Source organism: Narcine bancroftii, chromosome 1 (assembly GCF_036971445.1).
Source record: "Narcine bancroftii isolate sNarBan1 chromosome 1, sNarBan1.hap1, whole genome shotgun sequence".
In the NCBI taxonomy this organism is placed as follows: Eukaryota; Metazoa; Chordata; class Chondrichthyes; order Torpediniformes; family Narcinidae; genus Narcine; species Narcine bancroftii.
In genome coordinates, this window is record NC_091469.1 from 45,713,237 (window position 1) to 45,738,974 (window position 25,738).

The following is a 25,738-nucleotide window of genomic DNA, read 5'->3' on the forward strand; positions in this document are numbered from 1 at the left end:
TGGGCAGGTCTGTGAAGGAATGGAAAGGGGAGTTGTAATGGCATGCAAAAGGGGGCTTAAGACACTTAAGATACAATACACAATCAGGAGTATGAGGAACTCGGTGGTGGTTAGGGGATTAAAGGGGGTGATGATTTAGGGATATTTGTTGCAGTTCTCATATTGGCAAAGTGAGATAAAAATCATGTGGTCCTGGTGATCCCCTACAATCAGTGCTCGCAAAAGTAGTTTTTAACTGCAATGTGGTTGAAAATCATTTTAACTTGGAGAAAACCAAGTTTTTGGCCATCTCTTGGCCAAAATATTAGTACTAGACCATCAAATTTGAAGGGCATGTCTTAACGTTGATTTTTGAATGGTATTGTCTGTACAAGGATTAGAAAATGAAAGCAGAAACATTTTCCAATGATTCTTTTATTAATGTTAATTATCCAAGGTGACTGATGTGCAAATATTTGAGATCCATTGCAGTACGTTTTATTAACAAGACATAAAAATAAGATATTTATCAGCTGTACTGATCATCGTTTCTTTCTTTTAGATTAATTGATTTAAAGAAAAACACGTTTTGATGATACACAATTGTACGATTTCCTTATGAGCAGAAAGTGCCCATCTTTACATACTGTCTTATCATGCCCTCAGAATGTCCCAGCATACTTCACATACAACAGATTACCTCCTGAAGTGTCATTAATCTTTTGTAGGCAACTTTGCCCAATACTTCTCACGCAGCAAAATTCCATGAACAGTAAATGAATGAACAACTGTGTCTTTTAAATGGTGTGAGGGATAAATGTTGTCCAAGCACACCTGGGAAACTCCCCATCTCTTCAAATAAGGCCATGGGATTGTCTCCGATCGTTTGGGAGAGTATGGTATTTGATTTTGAAAAAGGGTGGCTCCAAAAACACAGCTCTGCCCAATGCAGCCCTGTGGTGTGAACCTGGTAATATATGGACTGAAGTGGTACTTGAACTCACAAGCTGAAGAGCTGCATTGGGAAGGGCGGGGACAGAAGAAGAGATTTTTTGATAAATTTTTGTGAGAAAATAATAGAATTAAATTTTAATGAATACCTCCAACAAATGTACAAAAATGATTTGGGAAAACTAATTTTTCATCCCTAAACAAATAAACATTAATTAAAGCCCTAGAAGGGAAGAAAATAGTGTGGATAGACTGTTCTGTCACCCAGAGTATTGCACAATTTTTTCTTTATTTAAATGCAGCAGTCTCTTAAATTAAAACTTTCAGTAAGTTTAAAGAACAAAATGGTTGTGATACACTTTGCAGACTCAGAATGAACAGAGCCCAATCAAGAAGAGAAAGATTACTTTTGGCATTTTATTCCTACAACACTTGGTATGGCTTTCATTAAACACTGCAAAACAAAATCCCTGAGGAGCCACTTGTTTCAGAAAAAGCTGGTGGAACTCTGTCTTTCATTCTTCAGGATATGGGCACTGCTGACAAAGATTTTACTGCCCATCCCAATTACTGCCACCTTGAACTTGCACCATCTTTCTGGTGAAGGTACTCCCACAGTGCTGTCGAATAGGGAGCTCAGGATTTGGATCCAGCAATGTTGAAGGAATAGTGATATATTTCCAAGTCACGTCGGCCTGCGACTTGCAAGTAGAACCTGCAGGTGGTGGTTCTTTTATGTGCCTGCTGCCTTTGTCCCTCTTGTTGATAGTAGTCACAAATTTGTGAAATGCTGTTGGAAAAGCCCAAATGAACTTCTGTGTATTTTGTAGATTGAATACACTGCATCATCCAAGAATTGGTTTAATGGGTCAATCCGCTTTCAAATGATACAAGTCCTCTGTTCCTCATTGAAAGCAGGACTGTTTGAAGTAGATGATAAAAGTCTTTTTCTATACCTTGAGTATACAATCAAGACAGTCAGTTGGTCAATTGCAAGATCTTCAATGACCTGTTCCCATTGAATCCATTGGAAAAGAGCATCCATGTGCAATGGATCAAGCCTTCTTATATTTCCAAGGACAGACATTCCTCTACTGTTCACAAATGCCTCAACTGAACGTCAACCTATGAAAAAGAAAAGACAGTTGAATCGCATCACTGTAAGGTAACCGCGCAACTGAAAAAAATGTTTATTTGTTCTTGGCTGCTTGTATACTCCAAATATACAGTTGGTGGAAAGCAACTTTCAGGCTAACAGCAGACTAATTATTGGACGAGGAAGGCCATTCAGCCTTCTTAGTTCATCATGCAGAAATATCCTACAGCACTTGTATGGCTCCTGATATGATCCAAGCAGCTTTTCATCGCTAGTATTTGATTCCCTCAGTAATGAGGACTAAGTACAGGATTTAAGGTGCAGTATTACCACATCATAGAAATATAAAATCATAGGACATTTACAGCACAAAGAGTATGTGATTTGTGTGTTTGTGCCAATCAAATAAAAGCTCCGAACCTAATCCTATTAATCTAACCAACTAGTGTTGACCCCATATAACTCTTCAAGTACACATTCAAGTACATCCTAAGTGTGATGAGAGTTTCATACAATTAATTCCAGCATCACCCCACCCCTCCCATTAGCCACTGGGTGAAAAAAATTCTCTATCCATCAATTACTCCATTTTAAGAGAACAATTTGATAACCATATCCACCAACTTAAACCAGTGTAAAATTACAACACCGTAGAAGCCAATTCCAGCCATTTAAACCTGGGATGCCCAATTAACCTACAACTCCATACATTTGAGGGTGGGAGGAAACCAGCGATCCCAGGGAAAACCCAAGCAGACATGGGGAGAACATACAAACTCCTTACAAAGAGCACCAGGTTGGAACCCGGGTCACTAACCGCTATGCTAATCATGCCACCCAATATTTCTCAATGATTAGGTCAAATTTTAAATTTTTTTCATGTTTTCTTTTACCATGAAGTCAATGAGTCTGTGCTGTCCCAAGATACATCCCCCTTCCCCCCACTGATTTTCCCTGTAACTTATTCTCTCTCAAATGCTTTCAAGTTTCCCCAAATTTGTATGAGGTGAAACCTTTATAGTTGCTAATGAACATTAAATTTTCTGTATAAATGTCATATCAAATAATCAAATTCGTCAATATTTACATTTTGATGTGTAGGGCTCATTTATCTCAAGCACAGGATTTCTCACTAGGCATCAAACCAAACAAAAGCTTTACATATCATTAATATTTTGATTTCATCCACTTGTTACAAGAGTTCCAAGAATTCAGTGCAGATCCAGATCCCACCCATGCTGGGGGAGGGGGCTGTTTCACGGAGAGCCCTGCTCTTTCAAACTGTGAGAGCTTTCTTGAATTTGGCATTATACTGGAAGATGACCGCAAGGCTTCATCCAAGGGCATACATCCAAAAAGTAATTAAAAATAAAAATCACACCATTGTTAAATGTTACTGTATACAATTAACAGTAATTTTTCCCCCAACTCACATTTACAAGTTCATACACAACGAACGACATAGCCATGAATTTTGTCTTTGTGGAGGTGTTGCATGCAATTAAAGTATGATTGATAGACTAAGATCAAACTCACCATCAATTATAGTCTGTCCAGAGATGCATAATCTACATTATTGAATTAGGTTTACTAATTTACAGCATGCAATGCCTCACATTTCACACAAGAACAGTCACTCAAGAAAAGTCAAGGTTCACTCAGGTCTCCCATTGGACACGTTGCTTTTTACTCTCACATGGATATCTTATATTTAAAAAAATTCCAATGAATTCCCTAGCAGTAGGGAAACTGCTATTAAATTCCAGACAAGAAAGTAGAATAACAAAAGGTAGCCATCTGCACCAAGCTCAGCAGAGCTTCAGCATTTACATTGTAATAAGGTATTTGGCAAATCTTCGACAAGCTAACACAACTGAAGCAATGTTACAGAAATTGGTGACATACTAAAAAACAAACAGATCTGGGAATATTTTTGTAGGCTGCGGGAAGGATCATGTAACTCTGGTTAAAAGACAGGGCTTTTAGCAAATGCATTATGAAAGATCGCCCACCTGGAATGTTATCTACCTCTTTCCCCATAGATGCTGCCCACTTTTATTTCAAACTATAAGTGTGTCAGTTAAGCTGCAGTCACGGGTGTGTTGGTAAAGTGTCCTGGAATTTATGATCAGTAGTGTCATAAACTCAAGAGTGTAAAAATCAATGAAGTACTTGAAGATGTGGTAAACTATTGGGAGGACAGTTACAGACTCTAAGAAAGCAGAAAGGCTAATAGAATAAGCAGGCAAGTGGCATATAATAGAAACAACAATATAAAGCGTGCACAAAACAAAGTTTCTTGGGTAGTTACGTGCTTTGAACTTAGAAGGTGCAGAATATATCGAGTCATAGATCAGACCCTTCAGCCCAACTAGTCCATGCTGATCAATATTCTGGACAAATCTCATTTGCCACCATTTGATCCCTATCCCTCCAAGCTCCTCTTACCCATAAATCTCCCCAAATGTCATTTGAATGTTGTAATTGTGCCTACTTCTATCATTACCTCTGGCAGCTCATTCCAGAGGTGGACCACCCACCCCCTGAGTAAAAAAAAGACTTTCTGGTCATACAGTTTTACTGCACAAAAAAAGGCTCTTTGGCCCAAATTGTCCGCGCCAACCATTTTCACACATTCCTCAAATTATTTCCTATCTATGTACCTGTCTAAATTTCTTTTAATCATTACAACTTTTTACCACTTCCTTTGCCAGTTTTCTCCATATATCCACCACCCTCTGAAAAAAATGACTTCAGATGCCTTTAAAATGTTTCCCCTCTCACATTAAACCTATGCCCTCTAGTTTTAGATTCCCCAACCCTTGGGAAGAGACGATGACTATTTACCTTAAATCTCTAAGGCCCCTCCCTTAGCCTTCAACGTCCCAGGGAGAAAAGTCTCAGGCTATCTAGTCTCTCCTTCTAATTCAAGGCCACCAATCCTGGTAACGTTCTTGTAAATCTTTTGGCACCTTTTCCAGTTTAATTATATCTTTCCTGTAGCTGAATGCTCAGAACTATGACCAATACAAAAAGTGTGGACTCACCATTATCTTTTACAGCTGTAGCATGACATCCCTAGTCCTGTACTCAATGGTCTGAATGGTGAAGCTAAGCATGCTAAAACATTCTTCATCATCCCGTCTACCTGTGACGTTACTGTCATGGAACTAGATATCTGTACTGTTAAGACTCTCCATTTTACCTACCAGAGCGTAACACCTCACACTTGTCCAAGTAAATTTCAATCTGCCATTTCTTGACACACTTTCTCATTTTATATAATGCTCAGATAATCTTCTTCACTGTCCACTATATCATCCATTTCGCTGTCAAATGATAAATTAATAATCATGCTTTATCCAAACTATTAATATAGATCAACGGTTCTCAACCTTTTTCTTTCCACTCACATTCCCCTTTAAGTAATCCCTATGCCATCGGTGCTCTGTGATTAATAAGGGATTGCTTAAGGTGGGATGTGAGTGGGAAGGGAAGCTTGAGAACCACTGCTCTGGACCCAATTGTTACTGAAATATTTTGCTTGAGAAAAATTGTAATTGGCCCATTTCCTTTGGAGTTATGAAACACTGCACATAACGTCAATTAGGTATGATTAAAACAGTGGTTTTCAAACTTTTTCTTTCCACCACATACCACCTTAAGCAATCCCTTACTAATCACAGAACACCTAGGCATAGGGATTACTTAAAGTGGTATGTGAGTGGAAGAAGAAAAAGGTTGAGAACCACTGATATAGATAAACAATTCAAGTCATTAATATTGACGATAAACATTTTTGAGGATATGATTTGTTAAGCAGAAAGGATCCAGCGTTTCTCAAATAACACCGCAGATTATGTTGATTCTTCGTAAATTATTGTTCAGACTATAAAGGTGATTGGAAACCAATTCTGGTCACCACACTTTCTGGAAAAAAGGGAAGGTGCTTGAAGGTGCAGAGCATTTTAAAAAGTAAAAGGTATTTTAGCTGACAGGCTAGAGTGTGATAATAGAAATAAATTGTTCTCATCACAGCCAGTTCCAGGACCAGGAATCTTACATTTAAAGTAATGAGCACAGGGAGAATGTGAGGATGCCTGAGAGTGTTTGTGATCTGGAACTCAAAGCCTGTAAGGGTGGTTGAACAAGAGGGAATCAAGACTTTCAAAAGAGAACCAGAATAACATACGAGGAAAAATAATTGACAGAGCTTGGCAAAGGAGTGGGGGTAGAGTCAACTGCTGTAGCATTAGAGGGCATGGACTCGATGGGAACATGGTCTTCTCTGTACAGGTACGCGATCCTTTATCCGGACATCTAAAATCCTGAAAGCTCCAAAGTCCGACAAATGGGGAGCTAAGCAGCAGCGTGAGTCAGACAGGCGAGAGACCAGGGGGAGGTGGGGGAGAGATCGGCAGCTCGAGTCGGGCAGGTGGGGGGGTGGGCGGAGACAGAAGGGCAACTGGAAGGGGGTGGATATGGCAGCACAATTCAGATGGGCTTTCCAAAATCCGGAAAAATCCAAACTTTGGAACACATTGTCCCCAAGGGTTCCGGATAAAGGATTGTGTACCTTTACTGTAATAATTCTATCACACTCAGATGTACAAGAAGAATATTAAAACATCAAAAATTAAGGATGACATTTCTGCTAAAAATGCAAACAGATCTGTTTGAGAAACCAAGAGTTCATGTTTGATTCTAACTTTTAAACTGAAGTTATTTTTGTTATGTTGCAATATGCCTCATTGTGTGTTCTCTCTGATTATTCATAATGAGAAACATCGGCTTTCTCTTTTTGTAAAGAGCCTGTTCAATCTCCCTTGATTGGGATAATGCTTTGTTTAAGTTGTATTTTTTTAAAATAATGTCTTCATAACTATTCCCTCTATCTTTATTGAATATACCCAATGTTCTGACCTTGGAAGAGTACACTTTGAATGATAAAGCTGAAAGTCACTAATGTAGAAAGTTTAATCGGAAGCCAAGGACTACAGTACTTCTGTTTATAATCATTCGTAAGTTCCCATCAAACACAACAGCCATAGGGTCAAAGAAATCTCCTACGGGTAGAACATCGAACATTACAGCACACTACAGACCTCTCGGCCCACAATGTGGTGCCGACCTATATAAACCTACTCAACAAACTAAACCTTCCCTACTTCACACCCAAGGCCCTCTGTTTTTCTTGGATCCATGTGCCTCGGAGACTTTTAAATGTCACTCGCCTCTCCTACCACCCAGGCAATGCATTCCAGGCCCTGTTTAAAAAAAAAATTACCCCGACATTTCCCATAGACTTTCCTCCCCTCACGTTATACTAATGTCCTCTGGTGTTTGCTAGACTTGCCCCAGAAAAGAGGTGTTGGCTGTCTTTGCCTCTCGTAATCTTGTATACCTCTATTAAGTCATCTCTCATCCTTTTTTGCTCCAGAGAGCCTCATAAGACACATTCTCCAATCCAGGCAACATCCTGATAAATCTCCTCTGCACCCACATAGTTTCCACATCCTTCTTGTTATGACAGGACCAGAACTGAACACAATATTCCAACTTAAATTTTAATCGATCTGCAACATTACCTTCTGACTCTTGAACTCAATCCCCCTACTAATGAAGGCCAGCAAACACAAGCCTTCTTAATTGGCCCATCAACCTGTGCGGCAACCTTAAGAGAGCTATGGATTTAAACCCCAAGGTCCCTCTATTTTTCCACACTGTTAAGAACCACTGCCCTCTGCTGTCTGCAGGCAAGCCAGTTCTGAATCCACACAGCTAAGGTTCCATGGGTCACTGCCTCATGGGTTTCTGAATGTGTACATCATGGGAAAACTTATCAAATGCCTTAATGAAATCCATATACTCCACGCCTGCCACCCTGCCTTCATCAATTTATTTTGCTACTTTCTCAAAAAACTCACCTAGGATTGTAAGGCGTAACCTTATCCCTCACAAAGTCATGCTGACTATCCCCGAGAAGATTGTTCTTCTCCAAATGCTTGTAAATCCTGTCCCTAAGAATCCTTTCCAATAGTTGATCCACTACTGATACAAGACTCACTGGTCCACAATTCTCAGGATTTTCTCTATTACCTTTTTTAAAACAAGGGGACCACATTTGTCATTCTCAGATCCTTTATCATCTCCCATGACCAGGGAGGACACAAACATCAATGCTGATGCCCCAGCAATCTCTTCCCTTGCTTCTGCTAGTAACATGGGATATATTTAATCTAGTCCCAATCCTAATGTTTTCAAGAAGGTCCAACACGTCCTCTTTCTTAACCTCAACATGCTCCAGCACACTTTTGTCCTATACTGATATCAAATTGACGAGGATCCCTCTCTCTTGTGAACAATGAAGCAAAGTATTCATTAAGGAACTCCCCTACCTCCAGGCACATATGGGCTCCCTTATCCTTAAGCAGCCTTACCTTCACTCTCATCATCCTCAGTTCTTCACAGTTCTTCACATATGCCCTCATTTCCTTAGTTTTCCTCAATCCTACCTGCCTTATCGCTCTCCTAAGTCTTTGCTCAAGTTCCTTCCTGGCTACTGTTCAATTCTCATGCACCCTGCCTGACTTTTGCTTCCTTCTTCCTCTTAATTCGCTCTCACCTATTTTATCAACCTTATTCTACCATCCTTTCCTCGTCTCAGTGGGACAAACCTATCCAGATCCCAATGCAAGTGGTCCCTAAACATCTTCCACATTGCTTCTGTGCTTCTCCTTGAGAACATCTGTTCTTAATTTATTCTCCCCATTTTCTGCCTAATCCCAACATAATTAGCCCTTCCACGATTAAACACTTTATCACTTTGTCTACCCCTATCATTGCCCATAGCTATGCTAAAGGTCAACGTTATAGTTACCATCACTGAAATGCTCCCCCACGGAGATGTCTGTCACCTAACCAGGTTCATGTTCATTACCTAGTATGGCTCTCCTCAAGTCGGCTGGCCCACATACTGGGTCAGGAATCCTGACATATTCTACCCATCTACCTTACTGCAAGAAAGATAAAGAATCTGCATTACGTGCCAGTCAAAATTTGGGAAATTGATGTCTCCCATAACAACAACCCTGTTATTTCTGCACCTTCCAAAATCGTCCTATTTATCTGGTCTTCAGTGTCCCGGGGGCTATTTGGGGGCCAAGAAACAATGACAGCTCCCTTCCTGTTTCAGGCTTCCATCCACACTAATTCAGTAGACAATCCCTCCACAATGTCCTCCCTTTCTGCACCTGTGATACTGTGCCTGATCAGTAATGTTCCTCCCTTTATCTGCCATCTTGTCCCTTTAAAACATCTAAACCTGGGTATCTGCACCAGCCAATCCTGTCCTTGTATCAGCTAAATTTCTGTAATGGCCACAACATTGTAATTGCACAGTAATGGGGTATTATTGTCACAAGAGGCACACATTTGGTCCAGCAACTCTATGCCAGCTCTCTTTAGATCAATACAAGGCAGTCCATTCCCACACTTCCTGCAGCTCTCAAGTTGATTTCCCTCAAGTGCCTGTCTAATTTCCGACTGAAATCACTAATTATATTTGGGTCCACCAGCTTCATAGGCAGCGAGTTCCATTGAGCTATTTCCAAGTCATTACCCTCATTTCTCATCTTGTGTATCTTGAGCAAGAATGTTTATCTCTGTACTCTTTCCAGGAACATCATGAACTGAACAGCTTTTCTTGGTTCCCTTATCCAGACTTTTCCATGTTGTAGAAACTGACATGAACTGGTCAGGCTGTAAACGTCCACCCACAGATTCACATTTGCTCAACCTGGCAGCCAAAAGAGGAACTTTTTAAGAATCTTTTATATGAATTGGTTTTTTATTGAATTGGGTGTTCTTTGTTTTTGCCTATCCAATGATTGTGAGAGTTGGAATCATTGTTTGTGTTAGCAGGATAGCTTCTCTTTCTCTGCACATCCTCTGGCTTTCATTTCTGGTCAATCTCATCTGATCGCTGGGCACATAGAGTCAAGCCGCCAGTTTGCATTCAGTTTGGAGGATCCACTCAGGTAAAAATGCAAATCTACTCTGCTTGATTTATACCACTAGGAGATCTTCACTAATTCTTGAAGAGTTAACGGACAAAACATTAATTTTAAGTAAACCCACGTCCCTCTACCTTACCTTATTCTTTCTACAAAACTTGTTGTCTGCAAAATATTTGAACAGAATTTTAAAGGTATCTTTTCTGAGGAAGACTAGCAGGGTGGCCCACTGCTCACTTACAGCAGGGACTGATCACAGTGGGGGTCGGGGGGTAAACCAGGGCCACATCCACATGCTCACTCCCATTTTTGGGGCAGATAATCTCAGTCACTCCTTCAGGCCTGGACTGGGTCAATAGCTCCCCTGTTGAAAGAGAAAGAAAGAGATTGATAAATAGTCATTAATTCATTAGACCCTCAAGTGAGTGCTTAGATATTGTTAAGGAACTTAAAGTAATTTGCAAGCCTGGTGGTAAACTGGACAGTTACCATGCGTGGCACACGTACAACGAGAACACTGTGGATGACAGCAAAGTACCTGAACTCCCAAGATCTCTTCGTTAAGTACCTTCTTTCCATCAGTTATCCTATGAAGCATTGTTTCTGAATGTAGAATGTATTTCCTGTCCTAAGAAAAACTTGTTTCACATGATGTTGTCCAGAGATATTTTTGGATTGATTCCCTCATCCACACCCCCCTTCCTCATTCCCACTCCCTTTTTACACATTTTTACTCTTCATTGAACTCAGAGGAACAGACTGCTGCCTGTTGCCACCACTGTTGACAATGGGAAATATAAAAGTCATCTTAAGGAGTTTTTTAATAACTGGAGACATCTTGAAGCAATTGAAGCAAAACACTGCAGAAGGTGGTCATCAGAATCAAAAACACAGTGCAGTATTTCAGCTCCAGGATCCTTCATCAGAACGGGAAAATAATCTTTGACTTAAATTATTGACTCTGTTTCACAGCTCAAAGTAAAATAGTTATTTCTTTGACCTGGTTGCAGACCATTCAGTAAGTGCAGATGATGGTTTCTGAAGTATTGTGGATGGCATTACAGTGATACTTGTGCATTTCGAGATGTAAGCAAACTTTGAGAAAGTTCCATCTTTCACTTTGCAAACCTGAATCAACAGATGGAGCTAACAAGTTGTCAAAGGAAACTGTCATCAACCTAGGCCGAAGTTAGCAAAGGACCCAAGCAGTCATTATCACACTACATGGTTTCTTATTGACAAATGGCAAGTACCAAACACACAACTTAAATATTTGCAGATTCCAGTTCAACCATAGATGTAAAATCCAGATTATTGAATTAGTCATGCATGTGATAAGTAAATAAACAAACACATTTTAAAATCACATTCAAACCAAGAACCTATAACATGGTAAAATTGTATAATTATATCACCTACTCATTGGGTAGCCATAAATGGGTCATTTTCTTATTCTTTGTTACAAGGAATTCCTGTGCCACACAAATCGATGCTGGTTCCCCCTTTTTACAAATTATGCAAATAACATGTATGATAGCATGGAAAATGGACTTGCAAAATTTGTGGCTTACAGAATGATAGATTATGAAGAGGACATTAACACACTGCATGCAGATATCTTTGGCTTGGCTTCGCGGACGAAGGTTTATGGAGGGGTAATGTCCACATCAGCTGCAGGCTCGTTTATGGCTGACAAGTCCGATGCGGGACAGGCAGACACGGTTGCAGCAGTTGCAAGGGAAAATTGGTTGGTTGGGGTTGGGTGTTGGGTTTTTCCTCCTTTGTCTTTTGTCAGTGAGGTGGGCTCTGCGGTCTTCTTCAAAGGAGGTTGCTGCCCGCCGAACTGTGAGGCGCCAAGATGCACGGTTTGAGGTGATATCAGCCCACTGGCGGTGGTCAATGTAGCAGGCACCAAGAGATTTCTTTAGGCAGTCCTTGTACCTCTTCTTTGGTGCGCCTCTGTCACGGTGGCCAGTGGAGAGCTCGCCATATAACACGATCTTGAGAAGGCAATGGTCCTCCATTCTGGAGACGTGACCTACCCAGCGCAGTTGGATCTTCAGCAGTGTGGATTCGATGCTGTCGGTCTCTGCCATCTCGAGTACTTCGATGTTAGGGATGAAGTCGCTCCAATGAATGTTGAGGATGGAGCGGAGACAACGCTGGTGGAAACGTTCTACGAGCCGTAGGTGAGGACCCATGATTCGGAGCCGAACAGAAGTGTGTGTATGACAATGGCTCTGTATACGCTAATCTTTGTGAGGTTTTTCAGTTGGTTGTTTTTCCAGACTCTTTTGTGTAGTCTTCCAAAGGCGCTATTTGCCTTGGCGAGTCTGTTGTCTATCTCATTGTCGATCCTTGCATCCGATGAAATGATGCAGCCGAGATAGGTAAACTGGTTGACCATTTTGAGTTTTGTGTGCCCGATGGAGATGTGGGGGGGCTGGTAGTCATGGTGGGGAGCTGGCTGATGGAGGACCTCAGTTTTCTTCAGGCTGACTTCCAGGCCAAACATTTTGGCAGTTTCCGCAAAACAGGACGTCAAGCGCTGAAGAGCTGGCTCTGAATGGACAACTAAAGCAGCATCGTCTGCAAAGACTAGTTCACGGACAAGTGTGAGCTTGCAGGCGCCTCAGATTGAAGAGACTGCCATCCGTGCGGTACTGGATGTAAACAGCGTCTTCATTGTTGAGGTCTTTGATGGCTTGTTTCAGCATCATGCTGAAGAAGATTGAAAAGAGGGTTGGTGCGAGAACGCAGCCTTGCTTCACGCCATTGTTAATGGAGAAGGGTTCAGAGAGCTCATTGCTGTATCTGACCCGACCTTGTTGGTTTTCGTGCAGTTGGATAACCATGTTGAGGAACTTTGGGGGGCATCCGAGGCACTCTAGTATTTGCCAAAGCCCTTTCCTGCTCACGGTGTCGAAGTCTATGGATGAACGACGCCTATCTGGTGTAGGCTTCATGGTCAAGAACTCCATTGCCTCCAAACTCGAAAACCTCCCGACAGGCCACTCGGACCAGATCCTGTCCATGTGACTCCCCCTTCAAAACAAGCGTCGCATCACCCTCATCAGTGTCTATGCTCCAACCCTCCAGGCGGAACAAGCAGAAAAGGACAAGTTCTACACTGATCTGCGCAACCTCATTCAACGCATGCAGATATAGAGACAAGTTAAATGAGAGGTCAAAGATTGACTACATATAATGGAAAAAAATTGTCCATTCTGTCAGCAAAAGTAAAACAAAGGACTGATGAAAAATTGTAAAGCTCTGGGATTGGAGTATTCTCATGCAATATTCACAAAAAATTACATGCAGGTACAACAATTAGTAAGGAAGACTAAGAGAATGTTTGTTACTAGGGCATTAAATATCTTTCTTTGGCTTGGCTTCGCGGACGAAGATTTACGGAGGGGGTAAAAAGTCCACGTCAGCTGCAGGCTCGTTTGTGGCTGACCAGTCCGATGCGGGACAGGCAGACACGATTGCAGCGGTTGCAAGGGAAAATTGGTTGGTTGGGGTTGGGTGTTGGGTTTTTCCTCCTTTGCCTTTTGTCAGTGAGGTGGGCTCTGCGGTCCTCTTCAAAGGAGGCTGCTGCCCGCCAAACTGTGAGGCGCCAAGATGCACGGCCCGAGGCGTTATCAGCCCACTGGCGGTGGTCAATGTGGCAGGCACCAAGAGATTTCTTTAGGCAGTCCTTGTACCTTTTCCCTGGTGCACCTCTGTCACGGTGGCCAGTGGAGAGCTCGCCATATAATACGATCTTGGGAAGGCGATGGCCCCCCACTCTGGAGACGTGACCCATCCAGCGCAGCTGGATCTTCAGCAGCGTGGACTCGATGCTGTCGACCTCTGCCATCTCGAGTACCTCGACGTTAGGGGTGTGAGCGCTCCAATGGATGTTGAGGATGGAGCGGAGACAACGCCGGTGGAAGCGCTCCAGGAGCCGCAGGCGGTGCCGGCAGAGGACCCACGATTCGGAGCCGAACAGGAGTGTGGGTATGACAACGGCTCTGTATACGCCCATCTCCGCGAGGCCCCTCAGCCGGCCGTCCCTCCAGACTCCCCCGTGCAGTCCCCATATACAGATCAAATATATTGATGAGATCAGATCTGGAATATTGTGCAAAGGATCAGTATTATTTTTGGAAAGATTTTAATGAATATAATTAATTGAGAAGATTTACTGGTCGTATCTTTGGAATGAGTGTATTGTGTTTTAAGGAAAGGGTGAATAGGATTAATATGCATCTGTGGGAGTTTGGAGGAGTGAGAAAATACAATTAAAACATGTAGGATCTTGGGGGTTTTGACAGGGTGGGGTGAGGAGAATGTTTCCTCCTCTTGGAGAACATGGAACAAGAAGCATTTGTTTATAAATAAAATCATCATTAAAGACAGAGATGACGCAAAATGTTTTCAAAACTCTTTCTTGAAGGGCAGTAGGTTCAAGTTCATTATCATCCAATTGCACAAGTACAACCAAACAAAACAATGTCCTCAGTACACAACATGCAAGCACACAAGTGAAGAAGAGTATTTGAATATTTCAGCAACAAGTGTAAGTAAATGTGATCATAGGTGAAAGGTTATTGCAGTTAGATAGCAATGTGGAATCGAGGTTCGAACGAGATCAGCCATGATTTATTAAGTGGCTCGAGTGTCTCAGTGGGCTACTCTTGGTACAAATTTGTAATCAATCCATCCACATCCAACAAATGAATAAATTTTAAAAAAAAACTCTACCAGAAATAAAATTTATTCTGGCAAAACAAAGTTATACTTGAGAAAAATCAAAACAGGGTTTTGAGGAATATAAGTCGAACTATTTATTTTTATAAGGAATCTGGACAATCAATGACTGGATGATACTTGTGGCTTTTGGGATCGGATATTTAAATTTAAGGCCTTTTCCTCTTCCCAAACTCCCCTTTTTAATGTGACAAGAAAAGCACAAACTTCTTTGTTGGGTAGTTTTACTTCCAGTTTTGATCTGCATTATTGTCACAATGTTAGTTTAAAAACTGGTCAGGAGGTTGTATTTTTTCCAGGCTATGGGCAGTGGTTGATAGATTAAAACTGTCAGGTATCTCATCTTTATACTGAGCAAGCAGTGTGCTTTACCACAAAATACAATCAGGACAGCATTAACTCTTTTTTGACCTGGTGTTTCAATATTGGTTTTTTTTTTCTGGGACGTGTTCTCTCTAGTACATTAAAAACAGTCTCCTTTCTGGAAAGATTGTAGAAACACAAACAAATCAATCACAATATTTGCAACCACTAACTATTGATGCCCATTAAAAACTGTAGATGCAAGACCACTGCAGCAAAATGTTCCAATTGCCGAAGGTCTGCTTTGACCATGACTTATGGCAACAGTCCCTCACCTCAAAGTATTTACTTAAATATACAAAGGACAATTTAGGAACCCAGTATTATAAAACAATGGATCCAATCAAAGTTGCGAAAAAAAAACGTAACCAGTGATGCCAATAGGATATCATGCTCTTCCAGAAACAAATCTTATGGGAAACTATTTCTTACAACTTGTTTTCCAACAGAACTGTTCAGATTCGCAGTTCATGTTTTAAGAACACAGGGCAGCATAGCAGTTAGTGCAATGCTAATACACAGCCAACGACCCAGTTTCAAATCTGCCACTGACTGCAAGTTCTCCTGTGACTGCATCAGTTTCCTCCGGGTGTTCCGGTTTCCTGCCACAGATGTACAGGTTAGCAAATTAATTGGTCGCATAGGTATATTTTGACAGTTTGGGTTGGTAGTCCGGAAGAGCCTGTTACTGTGCTGGTTCTTTAAATTAAAACAAAATTACATTAATACGTACACGGTAAGAACTCCTGTAAGTGGAATGTGTGAAGAGGAACTGAAAGCAGATATAGGTTGAATAATTTTCTGACTGACAGAGGATTTCACAAAATGACTCAGATTATGGCCAATCAGCCAATACCCATGCCCTAGAGAGCAATCAACGACATGGAAAACCAGTGGTTGATAGTTGTGAATTCAAATTTGGATGGAAGTCACTGATGAGCTTACTTGTACAGCTTACTCCACAGCTGGGGCAGTCAATTAGAAATGATACCCTTCAGCAAAAGGACTTTGTTGATGGAAACAAATTTTGTATGTAAACAATAGGGCGTAATTCCAAACAGGGCAAGCAGATTGGTGCTGTATCCAAAAAATCTACAAGTTGCATTACTGGAAGATTAATAATTCCCTACATAATAAATCATTAGGATTCAGAAGTAAGACACCACTCCCATACAAACCAAACATGTTCTCTCCAATTAGATCAGCACACTAACTGGATGTATTATCTTCTTTGGCTTGGCTTCGCGGACGAAGATTTATGGAGGGGTAATGTCCACATCAGCTGCAGGCTCGTTTGTGGCTGACAAGTCCGATGCGGGACAGGCAGACACGGTTGCAGCGGAAAATTGATTGGTTGGGGTTGGGTGTTGGGTTTTTCCTCCTTTGTCTTTTGTCAGTGAGGTGGGCTCTGCGGTCTTCTTCAAAGGAGGTTGCTGCCCGCCGAACTGTGAGGCGCCAAGATGCACGGTTTGAGGCGATATCAGCCCACTGGCGGTGGTCAATGTGGCAGGCACCAAGAGATTTCTTTAGGCAGTCCTTGTACCTCTTCTTTGGTGCGCCTCTGTCACAGTGGCCGGTGGAGAGCTCGCCATATATCGTGTTATATATATGGCGAGCTCTCCACTGGCCACCGTGACAGAGGTGCACCAAAGAAGAGGTATATGTATTATATACAGTCTAGTAAAAGATACATTTCACATCTTTACAGGCTAGCTATTTTTACTTATTTACAAAGCCACTGTGATGTTAATAAAAAATTCCAAATATTGTAACTTTTTTTCATCTAAACCTTTACTGCACATATTTTCCACTGATATCAGATTCAATCACTGGGAGTAGAATCAATTACAGATCAGGCAAGGATGCCAGAATTTTCTTCCCTTAACTGAAACACAAGGAACAAATTCATTTCTAAAAAGAAAATAACAATTTTGACTCGAATAGCAATTAGTCAGAAAAGACGACGACTTCAGTGGGAGCCTGTCAGAATAACGCTTACACTACTCTGGAAAAAAATTAATTATTCCAAACCTTTCATAATCCAAAGCATTTCGCAACCAAATAAATATTTCAAAATATGGTCAAGTCAGGAAATATCACGGTCAATGTTCCCACAGTAAGGTACCACAAGAAAAATAATCTATTTTAGTGTTGTTGATTGAGGGATAGATTTTGGCCACATTGCAGGAACTCCTTTACACTTCTTCAAAATATTGCCAGGATCTCCGAGAGGCAGACAAGATTCTGCCAAAATGTTTCTTCTGAAAAATGACACCTCTGACAAGGCAACAAATAAAATATCCATCATCTGCCTGACAGTAATGACAGAATTCCAACCCAGGCCTCCATTTGGATAAACCATGATGAACTCAAAAGCCTAACCTTGCCATATCAGAGTCCAAAAACCACAGCTGATGACTGGGATCAACATTTCCCAACCCTGGTACAAGTTCAATGCCTACAAAAAGCACATCCCCAAACATCCTGCACTCAGCCATTGGCTTGTGCTGCACACAGCATTGGCTTGGCTGGAATCAAGATGTTGAAGTGCGAGGTAAATCAAGAAAATCTGTAAACACCGTGGTTAAGGTTAAAACATAAAATAGTGGAGAAACTCAGCAGGTCAAACAGTATTCTTTATGTTTCTTTTCTTTGGCTTGGCTTCGCGGACGAAGATTTATGGAGGGGGTAAAAAGTCCATGTCAGCTGCAGGCTCGTTTGTGGCTGACAAGTCCGATGCGGGACAGGCAGACACGATTGCACCGGTTGCAGGGGAAAATTGGTTGGTTGGGGTTGGGTGTTGGGTTTTTCCTCCTTTGCCTTTTGTCAGTGAGGTGGGCTCTGCGGTCTTCTTCAAAGGAGGTTGCTGCCCGCCAAACTGTGAGGCGCCAAGATGCACGGTTTGAGGCGTTATCAGCCCACTGGCGGTGGTCAATGTGGCAGGCACCAAGAGATTTCTTTAGGCAGTCCTTGTACCTTTTCTTTGGTGCACCTCTGTCACGGTGGCCAGTGGAGAGCTCGCCATATAACACGATCTTGGGAAGGCGATGGTCCTCCATTCTGGAGACGTGACCCATCCAGCGCAGCAGGATCTTCAGCAGCGTGGACTCGATGCTGTCGACCTCTGCCATCTCGAGTACTTCGACGTTAGGGATGTAAGCGCTCCAATGGATGTTGAGGATGGAGCGGAGACAACGCTGGTGGAAGCGTTCTAGGAGCCGTAGGTGGTGCCAGTAGAGGACCCATGATTCGGAGCCGAACAGGAGTGTGGGTATGACAACGGCTCTGTATACGCTTATCTTTGTGAGGTTTTTCAGTTGGTTGTTTTTCCAGACTCTTTTGTGTAGTCTTCCAAAGGCGCTATTTGCCTTGGCGAGTCTGTTGTCTATCTCATTGTCGATCCTTGCATCTGATGAAATGGTGCAGCCGAGATAGGTAAACTGGTTGACCGTTTTGAGTTTTGTGTGCCCGATGGAGATGTGGGGGGACTGGTAGTCATGGTGGGGAGCTGGCTGATTTATGTAGCAACAATAAAAATACATAACCGATGTTTTGGGCTTGAGCCCTTCATCAAGGTATGAGAAAATTCCAGAACAAATGGTGGAGGGGGGTGGGTAGCAAAGACAGGAGATGATAGGTAGAGAGAGAAGGAAGGGGACAGCAGCAATGAGGGGGAGGAGGGATGGCTGGGTGGGTAAGGGGGGAGGGAGGGGAGAATTGGAAAGACAGAAAAGAGGGAGGGTGGTCTGGACAGGATAGTACATAAGGCCATGGACAGACATGCGAGTCCGCGAGCGTGACTCAGAATTAAAATGGTTGGCTACTTGGAGATTACTGCTATGTGGACAGAGAGGAGGTACTCAGTGAAGCGATCTCCCAATCTGCGACTGGTCTCTCGGAGGTAGTGGAGCATGAATTCTGCTTTGTACAACAACTGATAAGGCCAGCTGATGGTCTGCAGAATGTCTCCAAGTTTCCCCCACCCAATGTTCTTTTTCAGTAAGATGAAGATCATCTTAAACCAAACATCATTTCAGAAAGATACTTTTTTAAGGTCCATTGGTCATCTCCTAATGATCCATGTTCAGGAACATTTGCAAACAGAGACAGACAGCACTATCAAGATGTCATCTTACAGCGGTGACTCTTTGCTTGCAGCTCTGATGGGAATTATCAAATTATCCCATTCAGAACTATTAAATATTCAACACCAGAACCATAAAATCAAACTCACCCGTAAATAAGGATATCCTACGATCGTGAGCAGACCTCGGAATTGGAAGAATTGGCAGTCTCTATCAGACCACGGGACCTTTAAACAGCCAACGCCCAGACAAGTTCAACATAGCGGGAGTTCTAAACATTCAGCAATCAGGCTATCTAAACATCATGGGAGTCCCAAACAGCAGACGCTCAGTCCATTTAAACGTTGAGGGAAATTTAAACACCACGGGAATAATCAGCAGGGGACCCACAGGCCATGTGAAAAAGACCCAACCACGTGGACACAGAGGGGGTCTACAGGTTAAGCTGAGACACCGGCCCCTGAGGATTCCATTCCCTACGATCCTCCTGACCAATGTACAGTCCCTGGAGAACCAACTTGATGAAGTCCAAGCCAGACTTCAACATCAGAGAGATATCAGGGAGTGCTGTGTGATGTGCTTTACAAAAACATGAATAAACACGGACATTCCAGACATGGCGCTACAGTCTGTGGGCTACACCCTCCACTACGCTGACCAGGAAAATCCAGGGGAGGTGGCATTTGTGTAATTATCAATTCATCATGGTGCACAAACATGAAGGTTATGTCCCAGTCTTGCTCAACCGACCTGGAACATCTGGTGATTAAGTGCCACTCATTCTACCTGCAGGGAGAGTTCACCACGATCATCCTGGTCGCAGTGTACAATTAGCCCGAGGCTAATGTCAGACTGGCACTGGAGGGACTGGGCACTGTGATAAACAGCCATGAGACAGCACATCCTGATGCCTTCCCGATCATTGTGGGAGGCTTCAATCAGGCCAAACTGAAGAAGTCTCTGATAAACTACCACCAACGTGTCACATGCAAGACCGCTGCTAGATCACCATGAAGAAATGCATACTAAGCCATATCATGACTACACTGTGGCAAGTCTGATCACCTAGCTGTTCTTCTACTCCTGATGTACAAGCAGAGACTGAGGACCACAGCACCAGTAGTGAAGACGGCGAAAGTATGGTTGAGGGGGGTGTTGGGACGTCTGCAGGACTGCTTTGAATAGGTGGATTTGAACACAGACTTGAATGAATATACAACAGGTGTCACTGACCTGCGTGGACAAATTTGTGCCCAGGTGTTCCACGACCAGAAACCTTGGATGAATCAGAGGATTTACAACCAGCTGAGGGTGAATAAAAAGCCAGGGATCTAGATCATTTCAAGAAGTCCAAGTATAAACTGTGGAAGGCTATCTCTGAAGCAAAGTGGAAATTCCAGAGGAAGCCAGAGACAGATACACAACAGATATAGCAGGGAGTGCAGGCAAGGGCGAACTAGATGACTGTGATGCTTCTTTGCCCGATGAGCTGAACACTTTCTATGCCCGCTTTAAGAAGAAGAACCTAACAGCCCTACTAGAATACCTGCAAAGGCTGAGGACCTTGTGATGTGTCTGAGGACAACATCAGAACATCAATTCAAGAGGGTGAGCCCTTGCAAGGCCTCAGGCCCTGTTGGCGAACATGGCAGGATACTGCAAATCTGCGCCAACCAACTAGCCGGAGTATTCACAGACATTTTCAACCTCTCTGCAGCAGTCAGAAGTTCCCACCTGCTTCAAAAGGGCACCAATCATTCCGGTGCCCAAAAAGAACAGTGTGAGCTTCCTCAATGGCTATCGCCCAGTAACACTAACATCCACTGTGATGAAATGCTTTGAGAGGCTGGTCATGGTAGAATTAACACTTACATAAGCAAAGGTCTGGACCCACTGCAATTCATCTATCATCAAAATTGTTCCACAGCAGTTGCAATATTGCTGGCTCTTCACTCAGTTCAGGATCACCGCGAAAACAGCAATTCATACATACAGTTGCTCTTCATCGACTACAAGTCAGCCTTCAACACCATTATTCCCTCAGTGCTAGTCAAGAAATGACAAACTCTGGGGCTCTGCACCCCCCTCTTGCAACTGGATCTTTGACTTCCTCAAAGTAAGAGCTCAGTCAGTACAAATTGGAAACCATGTCTTCTCCTCACTGATTATCAACACAGATGCACCTCAAGGATGCGTGCTTAGCCCACTGCTCTACTCATTATACACCCATGACTGTGTGGCCAATTCCAATGCTATCTACAAATTTGCCGATGACACCATAGTTGTCGGCAGAATCCCAAACAGCAATGAAGCGAACAGGAGGGAGGTGGATCAGCTCATTGAATGATGTAATGACAGCAAACTTACGCTCAACCAAGAGCAAAACCAAGATGATTGTGGACTTCAGGAGGGAGTGAGGGAAATACGACCCAGTCCTCATCTGGGCTCAGTATTGGAGAGGGTCAATATCTCAGAGGATCTGTGCTGAAGCCTCCATGTTGATGCAATTACAGAGAAGGCTCACCAGTGGCTATACTTTATGAGGTGTCTGAGGAGATTTGGTATGTTACCAAAGACTCTCAAACGTCTACAGGTGTACCGTGGAGAGCATTCTGGTTGGTTGCATCACTGACTGGTATGGAGGCGCCAACTCTTAGGACAAGAATAAACTCCAGAGGGTTGTTAACTTGGCCTGCGACATCACAGGCAGCAGACTTCACTCCATTGAGGACATGAGGTGGTGTCTTAAAAAAGCAGCCTCTAACCTCAAAGACCCCCACCACACAGGCCATGCTACCATCAGGAAAAAGGGAACAGGAGCAAAAAGAAAAGCACTCAGCAGGAGAAGGACAGCTTCTTCCCTGATGCCATCAGATTCCTGAATAATCAATGAACCAAAGACACTGTCTTACTTTTCCTGCACTATTTTTATTTATTGTTGTAAGGTGGGTTATATATGAATGTTTGCACCGTGATGCTGCTACTAAACAAATTTTGTGACTGTTCATGATAATAAATTCTGATTCTGATTTAATGCAGGCAAACTTTCAATGTGCCTGAGATTATTGACAAAGATCAGAGTTAGAGAAATGCTTCTTTATACATGCAGACTTGTTGGAAAATGTGAAGATAAGTTCTGACAAATTAAGGTACAGCATTTGTTCTGAAACTATTAGTGAAGCATAAAGATGTTATGATGGAATTGATCAAAAGCACAAACATTGCAACAATCTACAGCCAAGACCAGAATGGGTGAGCACAGAAACAGAAGTGTCCGTTAAATATGGGTGAGCAAAGAAATAAGCAGGTATCAAGGCTTATACTTAAAGAGTCGTACTGCACTGTTGGAAAAATTTCCCTCTGAATGAGGCATTAAACAGAGAATGTGATTGCAAGGCACTGTTCAAAGAGTAAGAAAGTTCTCTAGAACCATAGAACATTACAGTACAGAAACAGACCCCTTCAGCCCTTCTAGTCTGTGCCAACCATTTTCTGCCTAGTCCTACTGACCTATACCCAGTCCACAGCCCTCCATGCCTCTCCATGTACCTGATCAAATTCTTCTTAAATGTTAAAATTGAGCCCGCATACACCACTTCCCCTGGCTCCCACCACTCTCTGAGATGGAGAGGTTAACCCTCATGATCCCTCTAAACTTTTCCCCTTTCATCCTTAACCCATGTCCTCTGGTTCGTGTTTCACCTACCCTCAATGGAAAAAAGCCTACCTATATTTACTCTGTCTCCCCCCCACTCATAATTTTAAATACCTCTAATAAATCTCCCCTCATTCTTCTATGCTCCAGGGAATAAAGTCCTCACCTGCTTAACCTTCCTCTATAACTCAGTTCCTGAAGTCCAGGCAACATCATAGTAAATCTCTGCACTCTTTCTATCTTATTGATATCTTTCCTGGAGTTAGGTGACCAGAACTATACTCATAACTCCAAATTTGGCCTCACCAATGTCTTGTACAACTTTACCATAACATTCCAACTCCTATACTCAATACTTGGATTTATGAAGGCCAAAATGCCAAAAGCTCTCTTTACAACCCTATCTATCTGTGATCCCTCATTCAGGAAAGTATGTATCTGTATTCCAAGATCCCTCTGTTCTACCACATTCCTCAGTGCCCTGCCATTACCATGTATATCCTTTCTTGGTTTGTCCTTCCAAAATACAACACCTCACACTTGTCTGCATTAAATTCCATCTGCCACTTTCAGCCCATTTTTCCAGCTGGCCCAGATCCCTCTGCAGATTTTGAAAAGCTTCTTTGCTGTTCACCACACCTCCAATCTTTGTGTCATCTGCAATTTACCACACCTTCATCAAGATCATTGATATAGATGATAAACAACTATTGTCCCAGCACCGATCTATGAGGCACACCACTAATCACAGGCCTCCACTACTCTCTGGCTTCTCCCGTCCAGCCATTGGTCAAAGCCGGTTCACCATTTTGCCATGAATACAGACACCTGAACGTTTCTGACTAACCTCCCATGTGGGATCTTGTCGAAGGCTTTACTAAAGCCCATGTAGAGAACATCCACAGCCTTCATCAACTTTCCTGGCAACTTCCTCGAAAAAGTCTACAAGATTGGATAAACACAACCTACCACATTGACTATCTAAATACTTGTACAGGTCGAGTACTCCCATCCAAAAATCCAAACTTTTTGAGCACCAACATGATGCTACAAGTGTAAATTTCCACACCTGCCCTCACTTGCCCATGTGAGACTCTGACACTCTGTTGGCATCAGTCCCTGACAGACCTACGTGCATTACTCTCTGTGATGACTCTGGAGGAAACATTTAAAAAAGCCATCCTAGTATTTGCTGGATTTATTTTTATTTTTATAAGTAGAGATCCAGTTTTTTTATGTTAAGTACAAAACATTATTTTTATGTGAAATCTGAAATTCATTTCCACCTCAAATGCCTTGTTTAAGTGGAGCGTGATAATCAACATTATTGCATTGAAAAATAAAGCGTACTGTAACGTTCTAATCAAAACCCAGCATTGTAGGAGGAGACTGAAAGCCTGCCTTTGTTTGTTGTTGTTTAACAGCTGATGCAGGTTTTCTGCTGATGCTACTGTGCTGCTTAGTTACCCTAAACCCATTATTCCAAAATCCGAAAAAATCCAAAATCTGAAACACTTCTGGTCCCATGCATTTCAGAAAAGGGGTACTTGACCTGTATATCCACTCTTCGAACACCTCCTAATAATTTAGCTACTACTGACCATCCTATAGTTTCCAGGGTTACTTTTGGAGTCTCTTTAAACAACGGAACAACGCGAATTACCCTCCAATCCTCCGGCACCTCATCTGTGGCTAAGGACATTTTGAATATTTCTGGCAGAGCTCCTGCAATTTCTACACTAGCCTCCCTCAAGGTCCAAGCAAATATCTTTTCAGGCCCTTGTTTGCTTTAAGACAGCAAGCACCTCCTCCTCTTTAATCTGTATAACCTCACAGCTTGTTTTCCTTTTTCCCCGACTCGGTAGCAGTTTTCTGACTGAATAGTGATGAAAAAAAACATTTAAGATCTCCTCCATCTCTTTTGACTCCATACAAAGCCAGCCACCCTGATCTTTGAGGGGACCAATTTTGTCCCTTACTATCCTTCTGCTCTGAATATACCATTAGAAACTCTTAAAATTTCCTTCACATTATCTGCCAAAGCAACCTTGTCTTCTTTTAGCCTTCCTGATTTCTTTTTTGAGGTTTTTCTTGCATTTTTATACTCAAGTATCTCATTTCCGCCTTGTTGCCGGCACCTATTATACACTTCTCTTTTCTTCTGATATCCCTCGAAAACCAAGGCCTTCTAACTTTGCCTCTAACCTTGACAAGACCATACAAACTCTGTACTCTCAAAGTTTCACCTTTGAATGCCTTCCACTTACCGAACACATCCTTGCCTGAAAACAACTTATCCCAATCCATGCATTCTAGATTTTTTTCTCATTTCTCCGACATTTCTGTAATTATATTTTCAATCTTGGGATTCTCAGACCCACTAAACAAAATCTTTAGAAGAGTAGCTTCATAGGAAATGTAACAAATTCGCATATGCAATTTCAGAAATAATAACTTGCTCTTTCAGGTGTTAACAGTATTAACTAGCCCACTGGAATGATGTTCCCACCCCTGCTTTACCTGTACCCTTGAGAGGTTTTCTATTCATTTGAAAGACGTCACTTGATTTAGAGTTTCATCTAAAAGACAACATCCCGGTTTGTGCAGCATTCCCTCCAGCATTATAATGGCTTTAAGCATCTGGAACCCAGAGCTGAGCTTGCCCCCACTGTCCTGTGGCAGACATCTGCCTCAGCCCACATTTACTAATAAATGTTACATCACCAAGAAGAACTCGGAAGGCACGCATTACCATGTTATCAGAAACAGCAATCTACATTCATTGAATTACTTCAGTGCACGGACTGTAAAAAAGTTGGAAAAGGTCAGAAATTTAATT

At 42.3% G+C, this 25,738-nt stretch overlaps 1 protein-coding gene across 3 annotated transcripts in view; it reads right to left on the bottom strand.

Moving 5' to 3' along the window:
- Positions 1–396: 396 nt before the first annotated feature.
- Positions 397–25,738, bottom strand: part of mfhas1 (multifunctional ROCO family signaling regulator 1) — a 72,688-nt gene continuing 47,346 nt past the window's right edge. Inside the window, exons 2-3 of one of the 3 annotated variants that reach the window (XM_069925567.1) lie at positions 10,283–10,405; positions 397–2,055 (exon numbers count right to left, since the gene is read on the bottom strand). In XM_069925567.1, the coding sequence (XP_069781668.1) occupies positions 2,051–2,055; positions 10,283–10,405 (128 nt within the window). In that variant the 3' untranslated portion in view covers positions 397–2,050. Of the gene's footprint in view, positions 2,056–10,274; positions 10,406–25,738 lie in introns of those variants that run through there. The other 2 variants (XM_069925577.1, XM_069925556.1) reach the window with 2 other exon arrangements.